The 25,515-nt window shown below is 26.4% G+C and overlaps 3 protein-coding genes across 6 annotated transcripts in view; 2 read left to right on the top strand and 1 right to left on the bottom strand.

Annotated features, from left to right (window-relative positions):
• Nucleotides 1–6,234: 6,234 nt before the first annotated feature.
• On the top strand, nt 6,235–16,333 carry Rab11 (RAS oncogene family member Rab11). Of its 3 annotated transcripts, XM_089224421.1 has the most exons (7): nt 6,243–6,428; nt 6,491–6,541; nt 9,709–9,830; nt 10,293–10,366; nt 10,439–10,713; nt 14,399–14,546; nt 14,683–16,333. In XM_089224421.1, coding segments are annotated over exons 1-6 (666 nt in total). In that variant the 5' UTR covers nt 6,243–6,427; the 3' UTR covers nt 14,542–14,546; nt 14,683–16,333. The 3 variants fall into 3 exon arrangements, with proteins under 3 accessions (XP_089080545.1, XP_089080546.1, XP_089080547.1); XM_089224419.1 differs by lacking the exon at nt 14,399–14,546 and having other exon boundaries at nt 6,235–6,428; XM_089224420.1 differs by lacking the exon at nt 14,399–14,546 and having other exon boundaries at nt 6,236–6,541.
• Nucleotides 16,334–17,520: 1,187 nt separating this feature from the next.
• Smu1 (Smu1 spliceosomal factor) lies at nt 17,521–21,549 on the bottom strand. Its single transcript, XM_015515294.2, has 10 exons — nt 21,298–21,549; nt 21,150–21,216; nt 20,875–21,018; nt 20,688–20,802; nt 20,373–20,561; nt 19,973–20,202; nt 19,682–19,905; nt 19,509–19,610; nt 18,418–18,601; nt 17,521–17,946 (listed from the first exon to the last, which is right to left on the bottom strand). Exons 1-10 carry the CDS (start codon nt 21,321–21,323, stop codon nt 17,695–17,697), a joined length of 1,533 nt encoding a protein of 510 aa, XP_015370780.1. The 5' UTR covers nt 21,324–21,549; the 3' UTR covers nt 17,521–17,694.
• A 198-nt stretch (nt 21,550–21,747) lies between these two features.
• The window catches only part of rdx (BTB/POZ and MATH domain-containing protein rdx), a 50,823-nt gene continuing 47,055 nt past the window's right edge, over nt 21,748–25,515 (top strand). For both annotated transcript variants that reach the window (XM_089224417.1, XM_089224415.1), the window contains exons 1-2: nt 21,748–22,112; nt 22,269–22,316. The gene's annotated coding sequence lies outside the window, so the exon portion shown is untranslated. The remainder of the gene's footprint in view (nt 22,113–22,268; nt 22,317–25,515) is intronic.

The following is a 25,515-nucleotide window of genomic DNA, read 5'->3' as shown; positions in this document are numbered from 1 at the left end:
AATTATATAAATCCAAAACAAACATAATATTAATATTTATAAGATGTAGTAAGTGTTATCAATCCACCTTTGTAAACTTTTTAACTTTTTAAAACTTTGAATTAATAATTATTATTTTTATCTTTATGCATATTTTGTACTTCTGTAATAATTATAATTAAATGTATATAAATAATAATAACATGTTTGAATGTTTGTTGAAAATGCACTTAAATACAATCAAAAAACAGTGCCGCCGATAATGGCATGGATAGCTCAGCGCAAGAATTAAGAAATTTTGACTTTTAACCTACGGGTTCAGACTGTTCAGAGTACGAGTTCCGATCCAGACGTTCAGTGCCTATTGCATTAATTTTCAAATTGTTTTCATTTAATTTCATAATTACAAATGTGTATATTCTATCGACTACCAACTTGCTTTGTCTTTTATTTTGGGCTAGCAAATACATTTTAAAAATACCTACACAGGGGCGTCATTTCAGGATTTTTTTCGGGTGTGCGAAGTTTCAAGCAGGCCATTTTGAAATTGCACCAGGTCATATAAAAATAGATATACATACATATATGTATATTATCCTGCATTCAATTATTTCCATACATTATAGACCGGCTATTACAATATGATTTTAATCATATAAATAATTGTGCATTCGTGGCTCGTGCATTATTTTAGGCTTCAGCAAGGCGCAGGCCAATTGTAACATTCTAAAAGTAAGGGGTGCAACGCAACCACACACCTTGCCACCCCCAAATGTAGCCCCTGTACCTACATAGCATAGCTAGGTATAATATTTTAAATAGCTATATGGTATTAAGATATAGGTTAAATTAATAATTGGCGAAAACATTAAATTTATAATAAATTATATAACATACATTATAATGATTTTTATCTCATAAATTAATTGTATTAGCCCTTAGCCTAAAGTCATGACAATTTAATGCAAAACGTATTAAACAGGTCATTTATCCATAGATTTTTAAATATAAAACAATTTGCAAATTTTTGCGATTTAAATAAATCCTATCTCTTCTGTCTTTAAATACTTGTAGAATAATATTGTATTTTGGATATTTTTTAATTTGTACATGAACAACTTGGAGGAACCTTGAAATAAATGTTCAAGTTTTTACCGAAAAACAAAATCGTAGTGATAGTAGTGATACCAAATCAAAACAAAAACAAAAAAGCCAAAAAAATTTAAAATTATTTCATGTCCATAGTAAATTCTTATTCGAATGTTTGTGAAAGTTTCAAATCTCTACAGTACGATAATAATTTTTGAGTTGCATGAAAAAATACACTTCATCAATTTTTCAAAACAACAATGTTATAAAAATAATTCCAGTTTTCTTTACTTTTAGATTCTGAGCGGAGCGATGAATGTATTGATTTTACCATGATGTGTGTTTTTATTTTTTTTTGTGTCTGTCATCACGTTTTGGGGCAGTAAAAGTGCTTCGAATTTTGACTTCAGTACCTCGTTCGATCAGAAAGTGAATCCAGTTGGTACTCTGGGGGAGGGGGAGGGTTAAAAGTAAAAAATTCTTAATATTTTTCTAAATAATCGGGATAAACAAACTAAAATTTAAGGGAAAAACGGGAAATTTTACGCACAATCAGTTTTCGACGAAATCGATTTTGGTTTTTGATGTAACTTTAAAATAAATGGCCATAGATTCATGCAATTTTCACCAAATGTTTATATAAATATATTCTATTCACCAAGCAATTTTCAAAAATGTTCGACTTAAGTTGAACCATTCATAGGCATAGGTATACAATTTTTGATCATTATTAGTTTTTTTTTAAATTAATATCGATAGAAATTTATTTTTTTGGTAGAAGATCTTGAAAATTTAATACAAGGTTTGAAACATATTGTTACAATAGCAGTTGAAAAATAAAATAAATTCATAGTGACAATTTTTTTTATAAGCATTCAAAGTTTGAATTTTGACAACATACGTAAAAATCACGAAAATTGGTAAATTATTTTATGCTAGAAAATTCATAAAAAATTGTATTTTTAAATCTAAGATTTTAAAATTTTTAATAATCTATAATCTATATCCTAGACAGATAAACCGTTTCCGCTCAGAATCGATTTTCGTATACAATGATATATCTTTGGATTCAAATTTAATTCCATCCATTACAGTATAACCCACTTGTAACCTACTGTACAGCAGAGCGACATCTACGACTTACCCGTTTTTTTTTTTAATTAGTCTTTGTTTTTGTTGTTTTAAAAAAATAGTATAGAACCACCCTCAAAGTTGAAAATGTATGTATTTTTATGAACCCAAAAGGAGAATGGATAAATTTGCCGTCACTCACTGTAAATTATAGTCTCCTGCAGCATCAAAAATCAAAATTATAATAAATAATAATATTCAGACTCTTATTTTATTGTTTAGTGCCTCATAATAGTTTATGATGTATTAGGGGCCAGCAGTGTACGCAGGATTTTAGTTCGACTATAGGGTTTTACATAATATTCAGAACAGTGGTTAATCCCTATTTACATTATTTTTTGCTAAACAGTTCTTGAATAATTGCAGGTTATAATAAATCATAAAGTTAGTCTCAAATTTAGTATTTTAGTTGAAGTTTGGAGAATTAACCTGACCATCTACAGAGCTACCTCAAGTCGTATTATACGCACGTAATACTATATTGATCCTATAATTTACTGTTTCTGTAATCCATTTTCTCTTGATTGTTGGTCGATGATAATAATCGTCAGACTAAATATAAATTGATTTGAAATGAATCTGTGTTATGAGCACCTATATTTCGTATTTTTGTACCATCATTGATCATCATCGATGATATCCAGTTTTCTAAGTAAATAATAATAATTAATTTGTTTGATAATAGAATTATGATAGCTGATAGGTATTAAAATTTGTTTGACAAGTCGATAGGGAACTTATTTTTACCAAACTTATGTATTTGGTTATCCTGAAAATTGAAATATGGTGGTCAAGTTAGAATTGACGGTCGAACTTAGTTTGAAATTATATAGCCTATGGCCTATGCTGAAATTTTTAATTCTACAATTTCCATGTATTCAAAAAACGCTATATTTCGCTTATTATCTAGCTTTTAATTGTGTTTATGCTATGCTGAGCTATAATAACTATTTTTGCAGTTTTATTATTTTCGGATAGACCACAGGTCTAGTTACAAAACTCGAGGTCCGACGAACCTTTCGGTTAGAGACCGGCCTACAACGGCCCCGAATCCTCCAACCTTCGGAAGTTAGGTATAAAAAATAAACATAATATTTTCAGTATGCTGGCTTCAGTTAGTTGACATGACAGCGAATATAAACTAACAATACTGTATAATTAAAACAATTTGCCTTAAATTATCTAAAGTTATTGGTCATTATATATTCGACAAGCTTACATTGCAGACGTCCGTTATTCATTACCACAGACTTCTTATTACTTCAAAAAATGATCGTTCTTCTGTATGCGTTATTCAATATTAAAGAACTTATCAACATATTTACTCCGGTAACGAGCTGCGGAGAAACCAGTGTTGATATAGAAAATAATTCACAAATGGACGAGACACTCGACAAACTGGTACTAAAAATTACAATAATATAATATATTACAAATTATTATATTTACAATATGATACTGCAGTCCTCGATGGAGGAGGGTAATGGCTTACTACTAAACCTCATTTATTAAACCACATTTTCAATCGGTATATTTATATTACTAAATGTAAAAAAATAAATTTAATGAAATACATTGGTCCACAATGGAAAAATATGTTCTAGCTATTTGATTATTTATAAACTTTGAAAAAAGTACTTTTTACAGGACTGAATATAATATGGTATAATAAATTTTTATTGTGAAAAAAAAATAATGTGTGATTATCCTTGTAGTGTGTTGAAAAACCCGTGGTCGAGACCAAAGACATTGGCACGCAGGTGGAAAGACCACATGAAAGGCCATCTGAAAGGCAGTTTGAGACGCCGTCAGAATGTCCGACGGAAACATCACTGGAGATGCCGGTTTTGTCAGTACCACACCAATATTATGTGGGCCCGGCAATGTTTTGTTCTCAACCTTTACCTCCATCCGCTGACTAGGTATGTGATTGCCTCTGGTTTTTCATTCCCTCCACCACCGCTGCCGGAGTATTATGTGGGACTAGCACTATTTCACACTTCGCAGCCACCGCCTCTGCCATGCTGTGTGGCAGCGTCAAGATTTTGCTATCCACCACCCCTCATTGAAAATTTAGTGCCTTGGTCACCAATGTTTTATTTGCCTCCACTTCCATTCGTGGAGGATGGACAGATGTTGATTGACTGAAGTCGTGGCATTGTTTGTAAGATGTGGCCGCATGTCTTGTACCATGGACCATCAAATATATGTTCTTAGCCACTAGAACTATCAAATAGGTACGGTTTGTTGGCCTTGCAAGAGGAAATGACGATTATATAAAATAATATGTTAATATTAATATGATGTATAAAATAGTGTTCATAATTTAAATGAAAATTAATGTATATTATGTAAAAATTGTATAATATGTATATATGTATCTCATGTAAATGTATATAAAAATATGTATAATTAAGAGGACGTGATACCCGCAAGTGTTTTCTCCATCTTACAAGTTCAGCAGAACACGTGTAGCTCCGTTAGCTTAAACATTAGAGTGAATTGACGTCTTATAAAATTTAAAGGTAAGATTATCATCTAGACAACCTCATATGCTTTTATTATATATTAAATTTAAAGCGAGTTATGAGTATTTTAAAATTGTAAATTATTTGTGCATCTTAAAATACTCATAACTTGCTTTAAAATTTAAATATAATAAAAAGCACACGAGGTTGTCTAGATAAAAATCATACCTTTAAATTTTACAAGAGGTCAATTCACTCTAATTTTTAAGCAAACGGAGCTACACGAACGTACAATTTACTACGCATTTTTAAGACGGAGACAACACATGCGGGCATATCATGTCCTTTTAAATAACATTGTAAAATTGTATTTTAATAAAAATAAACAAATCTTTGTAGGTATAGTACGCTATTAATTTACTTTATTTAGTTTATTTGTGTAGGCACCTATGTAAAATATGAATTAAATTTATAAAATCTGGTAGACGAATAACGGTCTGCTGTATATTAGGCGTCTAGAGAGTTCGTAAAAATTTGAACTATAAACGCTTATAAAAAAAAATTGTGACCAACGATTTTCAATTTTTTTTAGCTACAATAAGAGCAACTCGTAAGGAACCTTGTATTAAATTTTCAAGTTTTTTTGGTTAACCAAAAATTTTGTACACCGACACTTCAAATAAAAATGTTAAATGAAAATTAAACTGTATATAGATAACACTAACATAAACATTTGGTGAAAATATCAAGTATTTACAGTGATTAGTTTTGAATTACAACCATATAAAAAAATCGATTTGTTCGAAAACTGGTTTCGCGTAAAAATTCCCGTTTTTCTGTCATTTTTATTTTGTTTTTCTCGATTTTTTTGAAAACTGTTGGAAAATGTTTACTTTTGACCGGTATAATATACCAAGGGTATTCTAAATAATAAAACTAAAATAGTTAATACTCGTATTTATAGACCATTATGATGCGATAATAGAATTTATAGTTGCATGACAACAAAACACCCAAGGAATACTTGCATTATAAAAATAATAATACAATATTATTTTCTCAATAAACTGAAAGTATTCAATGTTAAAATTTTTTTATCCTTTAAACTCTTTCTGCTTATTAATTGTATATTTTTGTGCGAGACACAATTACCAAAATTAAATCTCATATGTATGTGATGACCTAAAGAGCCTTTAACAGTACTTGGCACCCTGTGCTATTATGTATTGTCTCTGTCTATCACCATTTTATCATTTTGAGGTGCCTATGGTAGAATAATAAAAATAAAAAAAGGTGAGGGCCTCGGCAGTGTTCGCTGCCTCGCTGCCCTGGCCAGGCCGACACTGATTGTATTTGTTTACTATAAATTATAATAATTGTTTATTGTAAAACCAAGTGTATAATAATAATACGTAAAAGATTTTATTTTAAACATTTGGCGCTACAACGTAGGGCGTATCTGATTAAGAAAGACATTTTGAATTATCACTTTCTGGCACACTGTTTACTGCTGATTGGCCAATCATCCAATAGTCATGACTTATTTCGTGAATTGTCACGGGAAAAATTCGATGCAACATCACTTAAATAATCAAGACTTTTTTTTGTTTTGCGTTTTTAAATTTTTTATTCTATTCGTTAATTTAATTTTTCCTTAATTCGTTCAAAACGATGCCCTATAAAACATCGCCATCGATGATAAGTTGAAATGTATTATTATTAGTTATTTTTTTTTAACATTAACGCGTTTGGATTATATAAGTACGTTATCGTGATCTTTTGTTTTCTGAACTAATTTCTCTATTTAACTTTTATTCTATTAGTGATAGCAAAAATGGGTACTGGTGATGAAGAATACGATTATTTGTTTAAAGGTAATGTTCTTTTTGGAGATTTGTTGAAATACAGTAGTACCTATAATATTTCTTAATCATATTTTAATTTAATTTTTATGAAATTGTTCACGGTTTTAAAAGCTCACCATTGCCATTTTCACTCTAGGTACTAAGTAGTCTGTAGGTGTTCTTGTGTCTAAAGATGATTGAGGAATATTATGTATACGGTTTAATAAATCTATTCTGCCATTAGTTTAATTTTTGTTGGGTTCTTGTAGTTGGTCTAATAAAGTTACAATATACCTAACTGTTTTTTAATGTTTTAATTGTAATTAGACTATGACTATCATTATTTAAATTATTTATATGAGTTTATGTCATACTTAACAGTTTTGTAAGGTTTATGAATTTATGATAAGTACATATATAATCATAATTTATTGTGTTATTAGTAGTTAAAAATGTAATCTGTTAATAAACTTCTACTGCAACTTATTTGATTAATTAAAGTAAAAAGTAAAATAATTTATCTTGTACTTACTTTACGGAATACAATATTATAAAACAAATAAATTTATAGATAGTTAGTCTTCTAATCATACTTTTCTTCATAACAATGTAAGCCACCATCCTATAGTTATTTTAGCATTATAACTAGTTGTTAAATTCATTTTTATAATTTATAATAATAATAATATATAATAATATATAATAATATATGTATATCAAGGAAAAACGTGTAGCAGGCGATTTACTTTGAGATAGTGATCTACCACAAAATTTGAATAAGAATTAGGAAATATACTTTCGATCATTTATTACTGAAATTGGTTTTTAATTAATTGGTAGGTACCTAATTAAAGATATTGAAAACTATAACAAATAAATAGAAAATTATTTAAAAATATAAACTGACCACTGTAACTGTATTTAACTTTTATTTCATAAATATTTTATTACTAACCTTTGGTTTACCTATATGATCAAAATCATCTATAGAATTATTGGTGTTCTGCGTACATTTTGTATGTATCTAATAAACAAATAACAGTTTAAGTTACATACGGGGTTACATATAATATGAGAGGAAAAACAAATTTTGTTTATTCTACCATTACTAAAAAATAAATTTGTAAGTAACCATTTCAAAATATTTATAAACCTTAATAGACACTAATTACACTTAAAATTAAAAGGTAGAACACCTACTTCACAAAATTCTGATGTCTAGTTATTTGTATTTTGGGTACCTAAAGCTATAGTATTATTTGTAAATGATAATAGTGTTTAGTAATTTAATTTATTAATTTAAAAAATGCATATAAATATAAAATAATGATATTATAATTGCACAATAATTATTGAAATAACTATTTATTTTATAATTATTATTCCTATTAAAATCAAAATACTATTAAAAATGAAGATCACTTTTAATTGTAATTTTATTTCTGTACATTTTTGTATTTTGTCTGTAAACCAAATAACTCACTACTATATACACTTATTTGAATAATTAGTATTTTTTGGCAAATACTTGATATAGATTTAATCTTAAATTAATATTCAATGACTCGGAATTCATAATGGACCTAGTTAATTTCATTGTTTGACCTTTTAATAGACTCTGGTTTATTGGCTTTAATGAATACATTGAATGCTTGTTGGACCAATTTATTTATATTATTTAAATTGTGGTGAGTATATATATATATATATATATATTCACCACAATTTAGTCATATTATCAACAAATTATGACACCTTTGAAACCATCCGTTAACTAATTACTTCTCTGATATAAAATCAAATTTAAATTTTGCCATAAAATGTATGACTAATGTAAAGTAGGTATCTATATGATTACTCATACTGAGTTTTTTGAGTGGATGGTCTTAGATGTAAGATACTAAATATGTCTAACAACATAATTTGCTTCTGTATTACAATTTATAAGATGTAAAAGTTCTATAAAAATATGAAATTATATTTTTAATATTCTTGGTTTTTTAATTATGACTGCTTGTTTATAAGTATGTTTATTATAACATGATCGATATCATTTTGTGATGTTGAATTTACTTTACTCTAATAATGTTTATAAGTTAATAATTGGATAGTAGTCATATGATTATTATAGATACTATTCCAATATGCACTGTTAACGGTTAGAACTAGGCCACGCACGGGCAATATATTTGTCTGGCTAGACTAATTTTTAGGGAAAGACATTATCCCCCCACCTAATATTAGGCATAGAAGAAACCTATGGGTGCCCAAAACATTATTCTAATTAGCAGGTGACCATACTAAGCCTAAAACATTCTAAATTGTAAATATATAAACTTTTTATTTTGTTTATCTATTAAGTATTTTTAATTCACAATTCACTGTAGCTTCTGATTGTTTTAGAAAAATGTAGGTATTGTAATATATATATTTTTTAATTTTATTATTATTTACTCAATTACTTATTTATACAAGGGTATTAGCCCTGATTGTTCATAGGTATATTTCCAACTTGATTTTAGAAAGATTTTGTGTGTTAATTAGTTAAATTAAATTAATAAATATATTGTATCAATGTAATTCAGTTCACCTAAACAGTCACTCAATGATTACGTGAGAAAAGCATTATTTCATTTATAGCATTTATAGCAGTTTTTAATTAACATGTTTAAATTATTATAAATAGTATGATTTTTGCATAAAGTTATAGAATCACAACTATCACTGCATATGGTATGGTTTATTTTTGATTTGTTTTATTTATAACCTTTTGAAATAAATATTATACAACTATTATTATGATATAAAATGATAATAAAGTAAAAATTGTGTTCTACATCATAATGTTGAATATATTGAAAAATCAGTACATTCAAAAGTTGTTTTGAGTAAAGCACTTATCTAATACTTAAAATTACTAAGGATCTGCGTTGAAGGATTAGATATTTATTTTTTGTTTCTTGTGTTATATTGAAAACTAACTAATAAGTACATTATATGTTCAATTTTCAATATAAAATAGGAACTGCATAAAACTTGTTAATTAGGTATTTTTACTCCCTAACTTGTAAAATGTATTGCTCTTCTGATTTCCCTTGAGTATATAATTTAATTGTAAGAAACTATTATTTTACTTATTATACTACATGATTTTATTAATACAATAAATACTTACATTGTTTCTTTTTATATTATAGTTGTTCTTATTGGAGATTCTGGTGTTGGCAAGAGTAACTTGTTAGCTAGATTTACTCGCAATGAATTTAATCTAGAATCAAAGTCTACCATTGGGGTAGAATTTGCTACAAGGAGCATTAAGGTATTTTATTATATACTGTTTATTTATTTTTAACTTTTTATAACTTATTTACAATTGACATAGGTACATGAGTTATAGCTATAACCACCATTGATTGCTTTATTGAAAATCAAAGTTAATCTATACCAAGTCAAACTATACATACTACATAGTGGTTAACAAAATCTCTACAAACTCCTAGCATATTGGTGTTGCATAAAAATTATTTGCTCAATCTGCTTCTTCTGTTAATTAACTAATAAGTTATAAAATATTATTTTATTGAATTATAATTTTTAAATAATTACTTATCAGTTTTATTTTATATTATATTTTGTTGTCTTACTTATACACAATACTAAAACTAAATATATTTTTATAAATTGCGGTTTATTAATATTATTCATTATTTTTCCATATTAAGTTAATTCCTCATAGTTAAAACTTTAAAAATTAATTTTTTAAAATATATTTTGCTTACAGGTAAATAAGAAAATAATCAAAGCCCAAATTTGGGATACTGCAGGACAAGAACGATACAGAGCTATTACATCAGCGTAAATATTAGTTTTTATACATTTTTTATACAAAAAAATGTGTTAAATTAATTAGTTTTGTCAATTTATTAGTTATTATCGAGGAGCAGTAGGTGCATTGCTGGTTTATGATATTGCTAAACAGTTAACTTATCAAAATGTGGAACGATGGTTGAGTGAACTTCGTGATCATGCTGATCAAAACATAGTCATTATGTTAGTGGGTAATAAGTCAGATTTGCGTCATCTAAGAGCTGTGCCAGCAGATGAAGCTACAGCATTTGCTGAGGCCAATAACTTGTCATTTATAGAAACTTCTGCTCTTGATTCGACCAATGTCGAAACTGCTTTTGAAAATATATTAACAGGTATGCATAATTATTTTTTAAATATTAATGTTTAACACACAATCAGACTTGAATTTATTCTATTAGATGAGTATTGTATCTTAGAGTATTTTGTTCTCTATAGTTAGAAATTGATTATCTTTTTTATTTAATTGTTTCAAATTTGTAGTCAAGCTTAAAAACATATTTATATGATGAATGTTTATTGCTTATCTCAACCAAGTTTATGTATTTGGTTATTGTCACTGACAATCTGTCTGTTGAAATGTCTAATATATATTATTATTGCATGTCTGCTATTGCATGTCTGTTATACATAATTTGGTTTTAGTTACACAAGTATGATAGTTATACTGATAAATAAATAAATTCAAATATAGAAAATAAACTAAAAGCTTTACATGATGAATAAATTAAGTATGCAATGGTTTTTAAATAAATAAAGTAATAATAAGTAATAACCAATTTAAAAAACAAAACAAAACAAAAATTAAATTTTTCTTTTTCTTTCTTTTATATGTTAATAAATTGGTTAGAGAACTGATATGAAATGTATCTTTAAAATGACATATTTGACATTTCTGTATAAATAGTTGGACATTTTAGCTAATATTCTCATTGAAGAATTATTGATAAAATAATAAAACCATTCAATATTTAATAAAAATATCATATTTTGTTTTTTATTTGTCACTACATGACCAATTGTCTAGTATTAATAGAAATAAATATGTGGCTTGTATGTTTATAATTAGGAATATTATTTATAAACAAAGTTCACTAAATTGTATTTCTTTTGGTCTAGTTAATTTTAATTTTAAAAAGAGCAAACTAGTTGGTACCACTCTATTGTACAATATGTGTTGAGTGGATCACTGTAATTGATGAGTTGAATTTTATTTTAATGAAAAACCATTAAATACAAAAAACAATTTTGAGCAAGGACTTAATCAGTCTATATTACAAGTATATTTTATGATATTATTGTTATTATAGTAATTTATTTTTCTATTAATAAATTGTATTGTAGGTTAAATTAAATTTTGCCAAAAAATAATTCCTTTTGAAAACATCATTGTGTATATAATATATAGTAATATACTTAAAAAGTTTAAACTATCCATAAATAATGTTTTTATATACAACAAAATTACAAAAAATGTCTAAATACCTAATTATAAAAAAAACAGTGTTGGTAATTGGTATATTTTTTAGTTACTGTGTGGAATGGTTATGAGAAACCTTGTATTATATTTTCAAGCATTAGCTTACAAATTATATTTTATACATTTTATCTATAAAGTTATGTGAGAATTTTCATGCTTTTAAATAATTTTATAATATTTATACTTTGAATAGGAACTTAGAACATAAATAGTGTCTATGTTCCTTTCTTTGTTTTTAAACTGTACCTAATAACATATACTGAGGATCCATGTTTTAAATGTCCATTATTTTTTTTAAATAAAGTATCAAATGTCTATAAATAGCATAAATAAAGTCGAAATATTTTGAAAATTGTATTATGTACAGAAAATACAAATTTTTAACATTAATTCAAAATCTCAAGTATCTATGGTTATTTGAGTAACACCATTAAAAACAAAGTTGATTTGGTCTAAAACTGGTTTTGTATAAAAAATTCTCATTTTTACTTAGGTGATGTTTTGTTTTTCCTAATGCTTTTTAAAAGAATTGGAAATTTTTAATTTTAGATTCTGAATGAAGTGAGGAATGTATTGATTTTACAATGATGTATTTATGCTTATTTATTTTTTGTGTCTGTCATAACGTCTTTTGTAGTAGAAATTATGCTTCGATTTTTGACTTGAGTCCCTCTTTGAAAAGGTAAACTCAACTAGTTGATACTTTGGAAAAAATGTCAGAAAAAACTCTAAAAAAGTAATAGAAAAACAGTAATTTATACACGTTATCAGTTTTTGACAAAATCAATGTTTTTATTTTACTGTAACTCAAAAATGAACCATTGGAAATACTTTAAATTTTCTCCAAAAGTTTATATTAGTGTTATCTATTTATGATTAAATTTTCAAAATATTTCAACTTTTTAAAGCTATTCATAGATAATTGAAATGCTTTTAAAAAAATCTGACTGTCCAAAAAATCTTTAAAATTTAATTCAAGGTTTATCATAAGTATTTCTTATCGTACTAAAAAAAAAAAATCATTAGTTACAATTTTTGTTTATAAGCATTTAAAGTTCTAGTATTAATGAAATAATATGTCAAAACAGTGAACACTTACATGGAATTATGAAATTGAAAATTCATAAAATTGTTGTGATTTATACCTAAGGTTAAAAAACCCAACACAGGGTTCTCCATAACTTTTTCTACAAATGACTGTTAAAAAATTCCTCAAAATCATACTTAAAAATTAATTACTTATATTTAAAAAAAATATATATATTATAATTTAAATATAGGTTAATAATAAAATAAATCCTAAACTGACAAATCATCTCCATTCAAAATCGTTTTTTGTATACAATGATACCAGTTATTGTATTCAAATTTAACACATCCATTATAGTGATTTACTCTCCATCTCTACTATACAGCAGAGCGAAACACACTTGCCCACTTTTTATCTTTTGAAAGAATCAAATGGATCCAATTTGTTATCAGAATGTTAAAAATCAAAACATTGTTTTTATTGTTACACAGCAAATAAAAATGAAAAACATGTTGTAAATAAATCAAAATCCCATGTGTAAAAATATTTGACTTTTTACAATAAATAAACCTAATTTTTACTTGTAGGAATGTATAAGTCTTTCTAAGCTTCAATTACTATCATATTTGCATGTATTTTTTGCACGTGTTTTTTAAATTTAATAAGAAATTAATATTGTTTTGAAATATAATTATTTCAATTTTAAATGATAAAATTATCTATTTGCAGTTGTGTGAAACTTATATTTAACACAAATAAATTACTATTCAAATGTTAGAATTATCCATTTATTAAAAAAATATGAATAATACATTTTTATAGAATAAATATTAGTTTATTTATTTTATCTTTAATTAATAGTGTAAAATTTAAAATGTGTATTGTACAAAAATCATTATTTTTAAACTAATTTTAAATTAAGTACTGTTACTGTATTTTTCTTGATAAATAAAATTAATTATTATTTAAAAAAGTAAGTTATGACTGATAAAAATAAATAATAATTTAAAATCCTATAGTTTAGATGTTTCGATTCTAAATATTAATTTGTGCAATTTAAATCATTTTTATGAAATGCATTTCAATATCTACGTTTTAATCAATAATAAACTATAATTATAACTACTTCAAAATAAAAGTTAATATCAACATTATTATTAACACAATTAATCAATGTTAATAATATTAGCTAATATTTGATCATATATATTATGATTATTCGTATTAGTATATAAATACTACATCAAATAATTTCTTTCATATAATAGGTACCTACTAGTTTTTTTTTTATTTAGTTGGTTTGCAAGCTTACTATACTATATTATATTTAATATCTTATTTTGTTTTAATTTCTTATATTTTATATTACACATCCCATAATTTAAAATTGGATTATTACAATAATTAAATTGCTTCTGAATGATGTTTTAGTTACGTGTATTGTATGATTTTGGTACTGAGTAGTTTTTTTTTTTTTTTTTTTTTGTTCGGGTTTTTCACCATTGTTCAGAAATCTATAACATCGTGTCTCAAAAGCAAATGAGAGACCCACCTGAAGGTGATACGATACGGCCTACAAATATTGAGCCAATTGATGTCAAACCTACAGTTAACTCTGACAACGTCAGGAAACAATGCTGCCAATCATCATAAATCAGGTTTGTTTTACAGGTTCCTGATGAAAATATGAATGTTTTATTTTTATTTGTCTTATTATGACTTATTAAATGAAAATAATTATTATAATGTTATTGTAGCAAACAGATGCAATTTTAAACTTAATTTGTCATTTAGAAATCCATCGCAAAGTATCAGCCCGTCAAATGGATAGTATGGATGGGGACGAAATAGACAAAGTGTGTATGAAGCCAATCAGGATAGATGCAACTACAGCAAACACTAATGATTCGGCTGCATTTCAAATTAAACAGTTCTGCTGTAATGCGTCAGCTTGAGTATCAAAATTTAAGTCCACATATAGGTTTTATAAGTGTTGTCTCCCTTTCCATATTTTATTTTATTATTATTATTATTTTGCAGTACAGGTTTTTAATTTTAGTTAAATTAAAATTCTTTTACTTGCTTCTCATTTTGGGGCTCTTATCTCTTCATTATTAAAATACAAATTATACTTATAATTCTATGTACCTACGTTTAATATTTTCTAATCGTTTATTATATTATTTTATGTTTTTTTTTTCAACAATTATAATATTTATAAATATTCGAATTATATTAGTTTAGATTCCATTATTGTTATAATACTATTGGCATTATTTAAAATTGAAAAACATTCAAACACATTAACAATCGTAGTAGTTTATTAATTTGTTTAATAGTATACACCTAATATACTTTTTTTAACCTTCAAAAAATAATAGTTATCCAATTTTGTATACACATTAGAATATACATTTTTATCAGAATTTCTATTTCAGGTTTTATATTATTTGGTTTATATCAACCAGCAAATTGTAATCAGTAATATTATTTTATTATATTGTATATAACATTTTTAAAATAAAAATTGATTAATATTAAATCATATTTTTAGTTTGAAAAATAGAACAAGTTTATTTAGGCAATAAACAATATTATTGTATTAATAACTGCATGTGTAAATTTCATTTCATTTTTCTGAAAATATTGAATTTTTTTGTTTCCTAATATATGTCAAATAATATGAATTTAGTTTATCATATTTAGTATAACCAAGTTGTTATATTATACTTCTAATTTGCTTCTATTCATTGTTGTAAGTATTTTTTAAAAGTAATGATACATTATCAGAATGAACCGTTTCTTGTGAATTTAAACGTTATTGGAGTTTAAACTTATGCTTTACAAATATTGAGGATAAAAAAATTATTTTTTATAGTTCCTTTATAAGATTCTTAATCAGTTTAATATGAAAAATCAACTTGCATCTTGTTACTGCATGGCATGCTTCTGTCCTTCTCACATGCATATTAACATTGTCGTCTCACGTAATGTATTAAATTTGAGCGACTTACCTTAAATTTACCAGCTATAATTTGGTAAAATTCATATATTAAGAGATGGTGAATTAAGTAATTAATAATATCAAAATTAAAGTTAAGAAAATTACCTGTGATGTTTTGACATTTGTCTATGATATGTTTTAAATTATTGATTGCACATTTATATCAAAACTTATGTAAATTATGCCAAAGATACAATTTTAACTAATTATTAGTTTAAGTTAACTGAGAATTCCATGTCTTAAATAGAATTGGAAATAAATTAGGAAAAATGTGATAGTTATTCATATAAATTTCATTCAAACAATGTATTAAGTCTTGTTCAAACGATAAGTGATTTTAGAAATATGCTTCAAGTAGATACAAATTGATACCATATTACATAATTGGGTGTTTGTATATGACCAATAAAAAGTGCATCCTTATACTGATCACTGCCTCTAGTCATGGGAACTTTCATTGATAATTATTTAGAGGATGTTAGATCTCCATTATCTCTCTGGTTCACCCTCAAGATAGCAAATTTATATTTAGTAGAACCAACTTGTGTTGTTACTTTTAATCATAATATATTATAATATACCGTGCTTTTAATATTAAAGTGAATTCACCTATTACCATATATCCATACTTTATGGTAAAGACATAATCTGAGTTCTTATGTTAGAGTTTTTTGATATTTTAATTTTTTTACAATTTATCAGCATTTTAGAATTTCAATAATTTACACATTGATAAAAAAAATAGCCAACATAGCGATATATGTTGTTTTTTAACTTACAAGTTTAATTATAGGTGAATATACACTAATATTAAAATTATTAATACATGGTTGGTCCAGTTAAATGTAAATTTGCTTTGTTGTTGTAGGTCTGAGACAGAAAACAAAGTGTGGTGACATTTTCTTAAGAGGATATCCACATTATTTTTTAAATATAATCCATGCCCAACATATCAAATTCTACATTCACAACATTGATTATTAAATTATAATCATAATTATGTCTAAGATTAGAGTGAAATGACCTCTTATAAAATTTAAAGGTAAAAGCATATCATAGGTTTTTTATTATATTTTAATTGAGTGATGTGATGAATATGTTAAGATATACAAATACATAATAATTTGCAATTTTATTTTATTCTTGTTAGCTTAACATTTAGACTTCATAGTGAATATACCTATTATGAAACTTGATGGTTAGAACATTAACTGTGTTTTGTTGGAAGTATTTTAACAATAATTCCAACTAAACACAGATAATGTTCGTACATCAAGTTTCATAATAAGTTTATTCACTTAAATTGTTAAGCTAACGGAGTAAAACGTGATCTGCTGAGCGTACAATTTGTTATGTTAACCTAACACACCTATAGACATCAACAAAACATGCAGGTTTCACGTATTCTTAAGTGCATTTTTTCTCTATAGTAATTAGTAGCATTGTTACTAAAGGGTAGGCCGGTCGAGAATGTAAAATCCATATTTATATGTCTGTTAAAAAATTTTCATTAAAATAATATAAATAGTTTATTAAAATTATTTTAGTTTACAGTGTACATTCAATGAATTAAACTGAATGTATCGGAAACTAAAAATACACACACAACAGAATACATTACACATACATTATTAATATTTAAAAATTTATTTTAATTGATTTATTACAATATGATACTATCAATACACATTAATCATATTTTAAATTTATTGAATTATGAATATCATTAAAACTTATTTTTTTAATTAAGAAGTCCAAAACAGGTTTTAACTTATACTATTAAAATAGTAAATATGAACAATTTAAGGTTTCCATAATCGTACCATACCATCTTCGCAGTAGGTACATAATAAATTTTGATGAGGATGATGCGTTAGTCCAATAACATCTTTTTCGTGTACTTGTAGGGTTTTTTCTAACTTTCCACTGTTTAAAGAAAAACAGTACAAATTATAATCTTCGGCAACTGCATATATCCAATCTCCCCTAGGCGACACCGTGGAACATACAAAATTGCAACCTTCGCGTTTACCACTAGTAAATGATCTGACAATCTAAATATATGCATTTTTTTATTAGTTTAATGTTATATATTTTAATTTTTAAGTGAGTTATAAGTACTATACCTTATAAGTAATATATAAAATATTAATATTTTAAAATGCTAGTAATTCACCTCATTGTTATAAAAACATAAAAAAAACAATGAGTGGAAGAATACAGGTAATTTATTTTTATTAAGTATGATAATAGATTAATTCACTCTGATATTTCAGATGACAATACAAAATTGTAACCATTATACACAGGGACACTCTTAGAGAACTATGTGCCCTGGGCAAGGAAAATTAATGAGCCCTCTAGTTCAGGTTAAGTAATTGAATTACAAAAACTAATATCTGAACTCTGAAGGAGCCCATAATAAATCATTGCCCACCCCTGACTGCACATACAGTTTAGCAAATTATTTGTTAGTAAGATAGAGACAATTTGTGGGTACAACATTCTCTTAATATATTACTTACTTGGCCTTGCATATTCATTATTACAATGGTGTTTGAACGATTACAAACAACGAAATGATCTTGATTTTTAGGAAAAAGATGTACATTGTTAACAGCCACATCGGCTGCTCCCATGGACTTAAAGGTGTGTGTACATTCAGTGGTTTTCACACTCCATACTTTTACAGTGCTATCGCTAGACGCACTATGCATGTATAAAATATATTATTGGAATGCATTTATATGCACATATTATATATTAAGAGAACGTCACACCTGCATGTGTTGTCTCCGTCGTACAAGTGCGTAGCAAAGAAAATTTTACATTCAGCAGATTACGTTTATCTCCGTAAGTTAAAAATTTAGAGCGAATTGACCTATTATAAAAATTAAAGGCAAGATTATTATCTAGGAAATCTCATGGGCTTTTTATTACATTTTAATTTTAAAGCCCATGAGATGCCCTAGATCAGCGGTTCCAAACCTTTTTAGCCAGCGGTGCTCTTTTGTTTGTACACATTTTGTTAGACGCCCTTCTGAAAATATCACGAGGAACGTGATTTAAATAATTTTATTGAACATATTATTAACAAATTATAATTTTATAGTTGAAAGTAAAAAGAAAAATTTTGCTTTAATAATGAAAAACTAATAATTAATGAGATATTTGAGGCTGCTTATTTTTGGAAAGTTTGGCAATATTTTTATCTGTTTTTATCAATTACTGAATTATTCGACACATATTAGAAACACTATATTTAATATTAGTTATACAGATAGTAGGCTTAGTAATTTTGTATGTAAAACAATTTTTTGTCTTTTCAACTACAATAAATTTTTAATATATAATTCAATAATTTTTTTCATTCTCAGATGAGCTGTAGCATCCCTTAAATGAGCTCACGGTGCCCTTGGGGAACCGCGGTGCACAGGTTGGAAACTGCTGCCCTAGATAATAATGTTGCTTTTAATTTTTATAATTGTTGAATTTTAAACTAATAAAGATCTGATGAGCGTAAAATTTGCTATGCAACACACTTGTACAACAGAGACAACACATGCCGGTATGGCGTCCTCTTAATAATTATTAATGCTAATCTAATAATATTCACCTGATTACACTATGACCATCAACAGTATAAACAACCTCATTAACAAATGATGTATGTCCACGAAATTCTTTAAGAGTTTTGCCAGATTTTAAGCCATGAATTCTGTTTTAATAAAAAAATGTTTATATAAATTTTACAAAAATACATTTTTCTATTAATATCAGTATTCTTGCCTTATAGTCATATCAAATGAACCAGTCAAAATTTGAGTATTATCTCGAGAAAATTGTACACAAGTAATTCCAAGTACATGAGCTTTTTCAAATTTCCGCATCACTTGTCCTGTCATTATTTTCCAAACAGTGACTTTTCCACCTTGAGAGCCAGACACCAACATTTCACTGTCGCGAGAAAAATTTAAGCTTAGTACAGCATCTTCCATTAGCATAAAATTATCCTGAAAAAAAAATTGGATTACAAGAATATACTATTGGTACCAATTGATTTAAAAAATTAATAATTACTTGAGCTTGATATTTAAGATCTTTTCTTATTTTTCCTGTTACAAAATTGTATACTTCAATAAATCCATCTACAGTGGCAGTCACCAAGAACTGGCCATCTGGTGAAAATCTAGAGCATTCTACATGACTCTTTTGAATAAATTTAATTTGCTTAAATAATTGAGTTGGGAATGTTTCTTCCTCTAGATCTCGAACTGCAGCTTTACCTCTAAATAAATCAATAGAAGTACCTAAAAGCAAAAATTAGTGAATTAAATACTTTAGGAAACGGACCGGCGTTGAGCACCGCCAGAACAACAATACTGACTCTCCCTCAAGTAATGTTGGCACTTTGCATCCTTACCATTTTATATACTAAGATACAGTTTATTCAATACTTGAATGATTAATCTTAAAATACCTGGAGGTAAAAGACCTTGATGTTGTTGCCACTTTAATGCTTGGCCTAATAGTGCTAATAGTCTTGATGATGGTACTACAGATACTTCACCAGCTAATGATTGGGCAATAGCAATTCTACGTTTTTCTTTAGATGTACCTTCAGGATATGCTTCACGAGGATCAAAATAAGATCGAGCTAAAAGATTTTCTAGAATACAAAAAATAAATAAATAATAAATAGGTAAATAAATAAAACTAACTATACTAAAATTATCAAGCATTTTGAATAACTGTGACTGCAGTTTAATATTTATAATAAATAATATAGTTATACCAAGGTGTATATAACGATCAGGTTCATGTTGTTTTAAAGCAATCATAGGATCTGTTTGACGTAAAAGTGATCGAGCAGCTCCAAGTTCACGTAACTCTATTAGTTCAAATACAACCTGCCAATTAATAAAGTATGATAATATTTCAACTGACTATTATTTTTTTAATATAAATAGTAGGACACTAACTTGTTCGTACAGATCGATTAATTTACTATCAGGTAATTTCAAAGACTGTACTGCTTTTAAAACTGTATCCCAATGACCATTGTGTATATCTGCAACGAAACCATCGATACTATCTACAGTGTTCAATGATACACTGGTTTCTTCCTAGACAATAGTATGAAAAAATTATTTAAAATTAATTAATGTTAAAAAACCCAATCCAAACAAATTAAACTGTTGGTATATTCAATTTTTTTTATGACAAAAATAGATGTTTTTTTTAATGAAATAATTACTTGAAGGGTTTGCAGAGATTTCATAAGATTTGATTCCTTCAGATATTGCTGTATAAGTCTGATGACACTGTAAGCAAAGTTAAGTTAGTTAGATAATGAGAATATTTTGTTAAATATATTGAAAAATATAGTTATGGATACTACGAACTCGGCGGATTCAATTTCAATGGACATTTTTCAAGAGTTGAGTAAATAATACTTGAAGCTGGAAATGCGCTGGAATAATAAGACTTTTATAGTGTTTAGAAAACGTAATTCTAATTTTCATTTATTTTCAAAATTGAAAATCATTTCAAATTTTTCAACGTTATCGAGCCAGGAACCAGAACGTCCAGAACGTCTAAGAACGCGGTAGCGGCGTTGCCTGATAATCACATCATGCCAAGCTTAGCCTTATAATCGAAGTGCCAAACAAACGAAAATTGATAACATAATGCTAGTAAATATATATATATCGTATTATCTAAGCAAAACACTATAATGATATCGATTTGTTATACTGTGCAACCGTGATTCTCGCAAAAACACTCAAACACAGAATAATATAATATTGTCAATTGAATATGTGTGATATTGATAAGGACTGTTCACAAAGTACACATTAATTAATTACACACTACAACTACACTGCAACTGCAGCCTGCCTGCTAATAGTATTATACTGATTGTTATTATTATTACCTAGTTACATGGCTATCTAAATTGTACGATATATTAATATTTTGATCGGCCATAATTTTTTGTCTTATACGCAGAAGTTGCGAGTCTTGTGAAATATTTTTTGGCCATGTTTTATTAGGATCATTAATCGCCAAATTTTCTTTTTCGCCTGCGAATGATACTGCACATTGTTGTGTATTTTGAACGGGATTCGTAGAATAGAATATATCGCAGCTACAACATTAGTGTCAAGGTTTTTATGTTAAACTGTTCCCTTTGACTACGAAGCCTGAGATTCACCTGGTAAGTTTTAATTGTCACCTTTATAAAGAGTATCATTCTACCTAGTTTTTTGATATCGTCTTGCTGTAATTTAATCAAATCTAATAAATTACAATTCTATAATGTGGTAGTATAATGCAAGACCCTAATTTAATTATTGATCAATGTTTTTTTTAGACTGTCAATCAACATTTCAATTATTGATGTGTCATCATCAACACTCTGGTAAATATAAAATATAATATTAAATAGAAACATAAGTAGGTATTATAGAGCAGTAGATATTCTGTACTAGTTGATCCTATACAGCGTTGCTATTACAAATTAAATACCTGTGAGTACACCCCTTTTTAAACTGTTAAATGTAAGCTGCACAGCTTCTTAATACAATTATTTGAGCACAATTTATAATCAAACATTTTACAATTTATATGGTTTATCTATCTCTTATAAGTAAAACTTCAGTTGGATAGAGAGTTATTTTGGTGAATTTTATTATTATACCGATAAGTAATGTTATTCGACTAAATATATAATGAGAGTAAACAGAACAGAGAAAAAAATAAAATATAAGAACTGTATTTTTGAAATGATGAATACATAGAACATATATACTATATGAAGTTTACAAATATTTTAAAGATCATATAATAATGGTTGACTTATATATCTATTTACATTAATTTTAGTATTAGTTCTTAAACATTTTTTTACATTTAAGTTTAAAGATTTGAATACTTTTGGCTCTAGATAGTTGATGAATGATTGAATATTTATAATTTATATGTAAAATTATACCCAATCATAATAACTATCTTAGGTACTGGTTTAGTTCACTCCCGCCCAGAAGGCAATTCCCCGCCACTCAGGTTTAGTTGACGCCCGCCACTTACATCTCTCATATTTTTAATGTTATAAAATGTATTAATGTATTAATGTATAATATAGTATATACTGATAGATTGCAGAGTGCAGATAAAAAAGGTACGAGATCATATATAGTATTCGTGTGAAATTCTCTAATTAGATATTTTAGGAATAATGTTATGTAAAATCTGTGTTGCAAAATTAATGTTAAATATAGGTATAATAGCGGGTGCCCTAACATTATGGAGCACTTACCTCAGTTATTCAGTCGTCGACATCTAAATAATAAAAAATAAAAAATGAATTTCCCACAAATTTATAGTGATGTGCATGATGTTTCATCGGCAATAATTTTTTTGCAAAACAAAAATATCATCCATAAGACTCAGACCTGTGACAGTTTTTTAATATATTTTTATTTTGATTGCCTGAATCATTCTGTATAATCATAAATGTATAATGTATAATTATTCCTACATTTTTAAATAAATTATTGATTATTGATCATAACATCAAAAATACGAGAGATGTAAGTGGTAGGCGTCAACTAAACCGGAGTGGCAGAGGAATTGCCTTCTGGGCGAGGGTCAACAAGCCTAGTACCCTATCTTATTTATCTCTTTACATAATAACTTTTAAACACGTCGTATATCAGTTCATTCATTTCAAAGCCTTTCCCCCAGACATAGATACAGTCAAGTGTATCTTTGTGTATTTTATGCAATACTAAATTTTAAATAAACTTATGTTGAATAGTTTTACTCATAGTTCACATATAATTTGATTGTTAATTTGTGATATGTAAGATTAAAAAAAAAATAAGATAGTTTTTTAATTGCAAAAGTCATTTTTCCAAAGCCTTGTGGTAGCTGTAACTCTTGAATAGATGACATATATTATAATTAATTACTCATTATAAAATCGAGATTTTCGCAAATAACTCCCTGCTAACTATATATTTTATATAATTTATTAAATGAAAAATATTTTGTTTAATTTCCAACATGATTTGTACTGTTAAATTAGTAGAAGTAAATCAATATGGAATCAATTAAGTTGTAACACATTTTATTTTTTCCATTTATTAAATTTTAATTGTTCCAACCAGTGGCGGACTGGGAGAAAAACACAGCCCGGGAAAATCATAATTGTAGAGGCCCTTAATATACTAACGGCCTTTAAAATATATAATATATTTTTTATACGTCATGTGGATGCCTATATACCTAATAACTATTTTAGATTCTGAGCGGAGCGATGAATGTATAGTTTTGACGATGATGTGTGTGTTTTTTAAATTTTTTTTGTATCTGTTATCACCTTTTAGGACAGTAAAAATGCTTAGATTTTTTTCTAATAGGAAAGTAGTGAATCTAGTTGGTAGTTTTCAAAAGTAAAGTGAAAAACAAAAGAAAAATTATTTTTATTTTTTGATTTAACTCTAAAACAAATGACCGTACATGCAATTTTGACTGAATGTTAATTTTTCATGTTAGTTTTTCATAATTTTATTTTTAAACTTAAAAAAAATATATTGTATTACACAACTCACAATTCAAAATTTAAACTATTTAGTATTTGATCATTGACATTTAAAAAGCTTCTAAATATATATAAAATATAGTTTCATTAACTATTTTATATATTTTTAGTTTCTAAATAAATCAACAATGATAGTCCAACATTGGTTAATATACATTATACATATATTACATACTTTATAAAACTATATTTTATTTTGTAATTATGTAGATATATATTTTGTATTTTTGGTTTTAAAGAATTTAATTAAAATGTGTTAAAAGTTAAACATACTCTTTTTTACTTAATATAATTTTTCTTTTATTAAATGGTATAATAAAGATACTTATAGCAGAAACTAATATTTTATTCAATTGTAGTAGTAATTTAATTTAACTTTTCAGTTATTACTATAAAAATTTAAAAGGCGGAAAAGTCAGTACAATCCTATGAATTCTCTTCACCATGAAAATTTTTCATCAATTTTTAACATTTTTATAAATTTCATCAAAATTATAACATCAGGCAATCATTAATTATTGCTATTGCAGATTTACAGTTTACTTATTATTTTAATTACATTATTAACTACTTATATGGAACTATTTTACATTTTTAAGTTTTTTTGGTCTATCAACAAATTGTTTATTGAATATAATTTAAAATTAATTCAAAGAAATTTCTAATGGTTATAAATAGCTCAAAAAGAGTTGTAATATTTGAAAATTGTTATATATTGTATGGTAATAGGTCATTTAAATTATAAATATCAGGTGACAATTTACCAAAAAAAAAAAAAAATAGATTTTTTGTAAATGTCCATTTCCTTTCATTTTTGTTTATTTTTCCCGATGCTTTCAAAAATTACTGGAAATTTTCAATTTTGACCTCTTTAATGTACAAATTAGATTCAATTTAAATTCGACAAAAAGACTGGAATTAAAAATAGGAGAATTTTAACCCACTTTTAAGTTGATGACAGTCAGGCATTAAAAGATAAAAAAAACACACTATAACTAAATACATTCATCGCTAC

Source organism: Diuraphis noxia, unplaced genomic scaffold (genome assembly GCF_037042655.1).
Source record: "Diuraphis noxia isolate RWA-SAM2 unplaced genomic scaffold, SU_Dnox_SAM2 contig0003, whole genome shotgun sequence".
In the NCBI taxonomy this organism is placed as follows: Eukaryota; Metazoa; Arthropoda; class Insecta; order Hemiptera; family Aphididae; genus Diuraphis; species Diuraphis noxia.
The sequence above is the reverse complement of the archived record's forward strand: the minus strand, read 5'-3'. Positions and strand labels throughout refer to the sequence as shown.

Coding starts and splice junctions, on each gene's coding strand:
- Rab11 (XM_089224419.1), top strand. Junction 6,542..9,708: donor ATACGATTATTTGTTTAAAG/GTAATGTTCTTT, acceptor TTTATATTATAG/TTGTTCTTATTGGAGATTCT. Junction 9,831..10,292: donor TTGCTACAAGGAGCATTAAG/GTATTTTATTAT, acceptor TTTTGCTTACAG/GTAAATAAGAAAATAATCAA.
- Smu1 (XM_015515294.2), bottom strand. CDS start 21,323: ATGTCCATTGAAATTGAATCCGCCGA. Junction 21,217..21,297: donor ATTGAAATTGAATCCGCCGA/GTTCGTAGTATC, acceptor CTTTGCTTACAG/TGTCATCAGACTTATACAGC. Junction 19,611..19,681: donor TCATTTGATATGACTATAAG/GCAAGAATACTG, acceptor TTATTAAAACAG/AATTCATGGCTTAAAATCTG.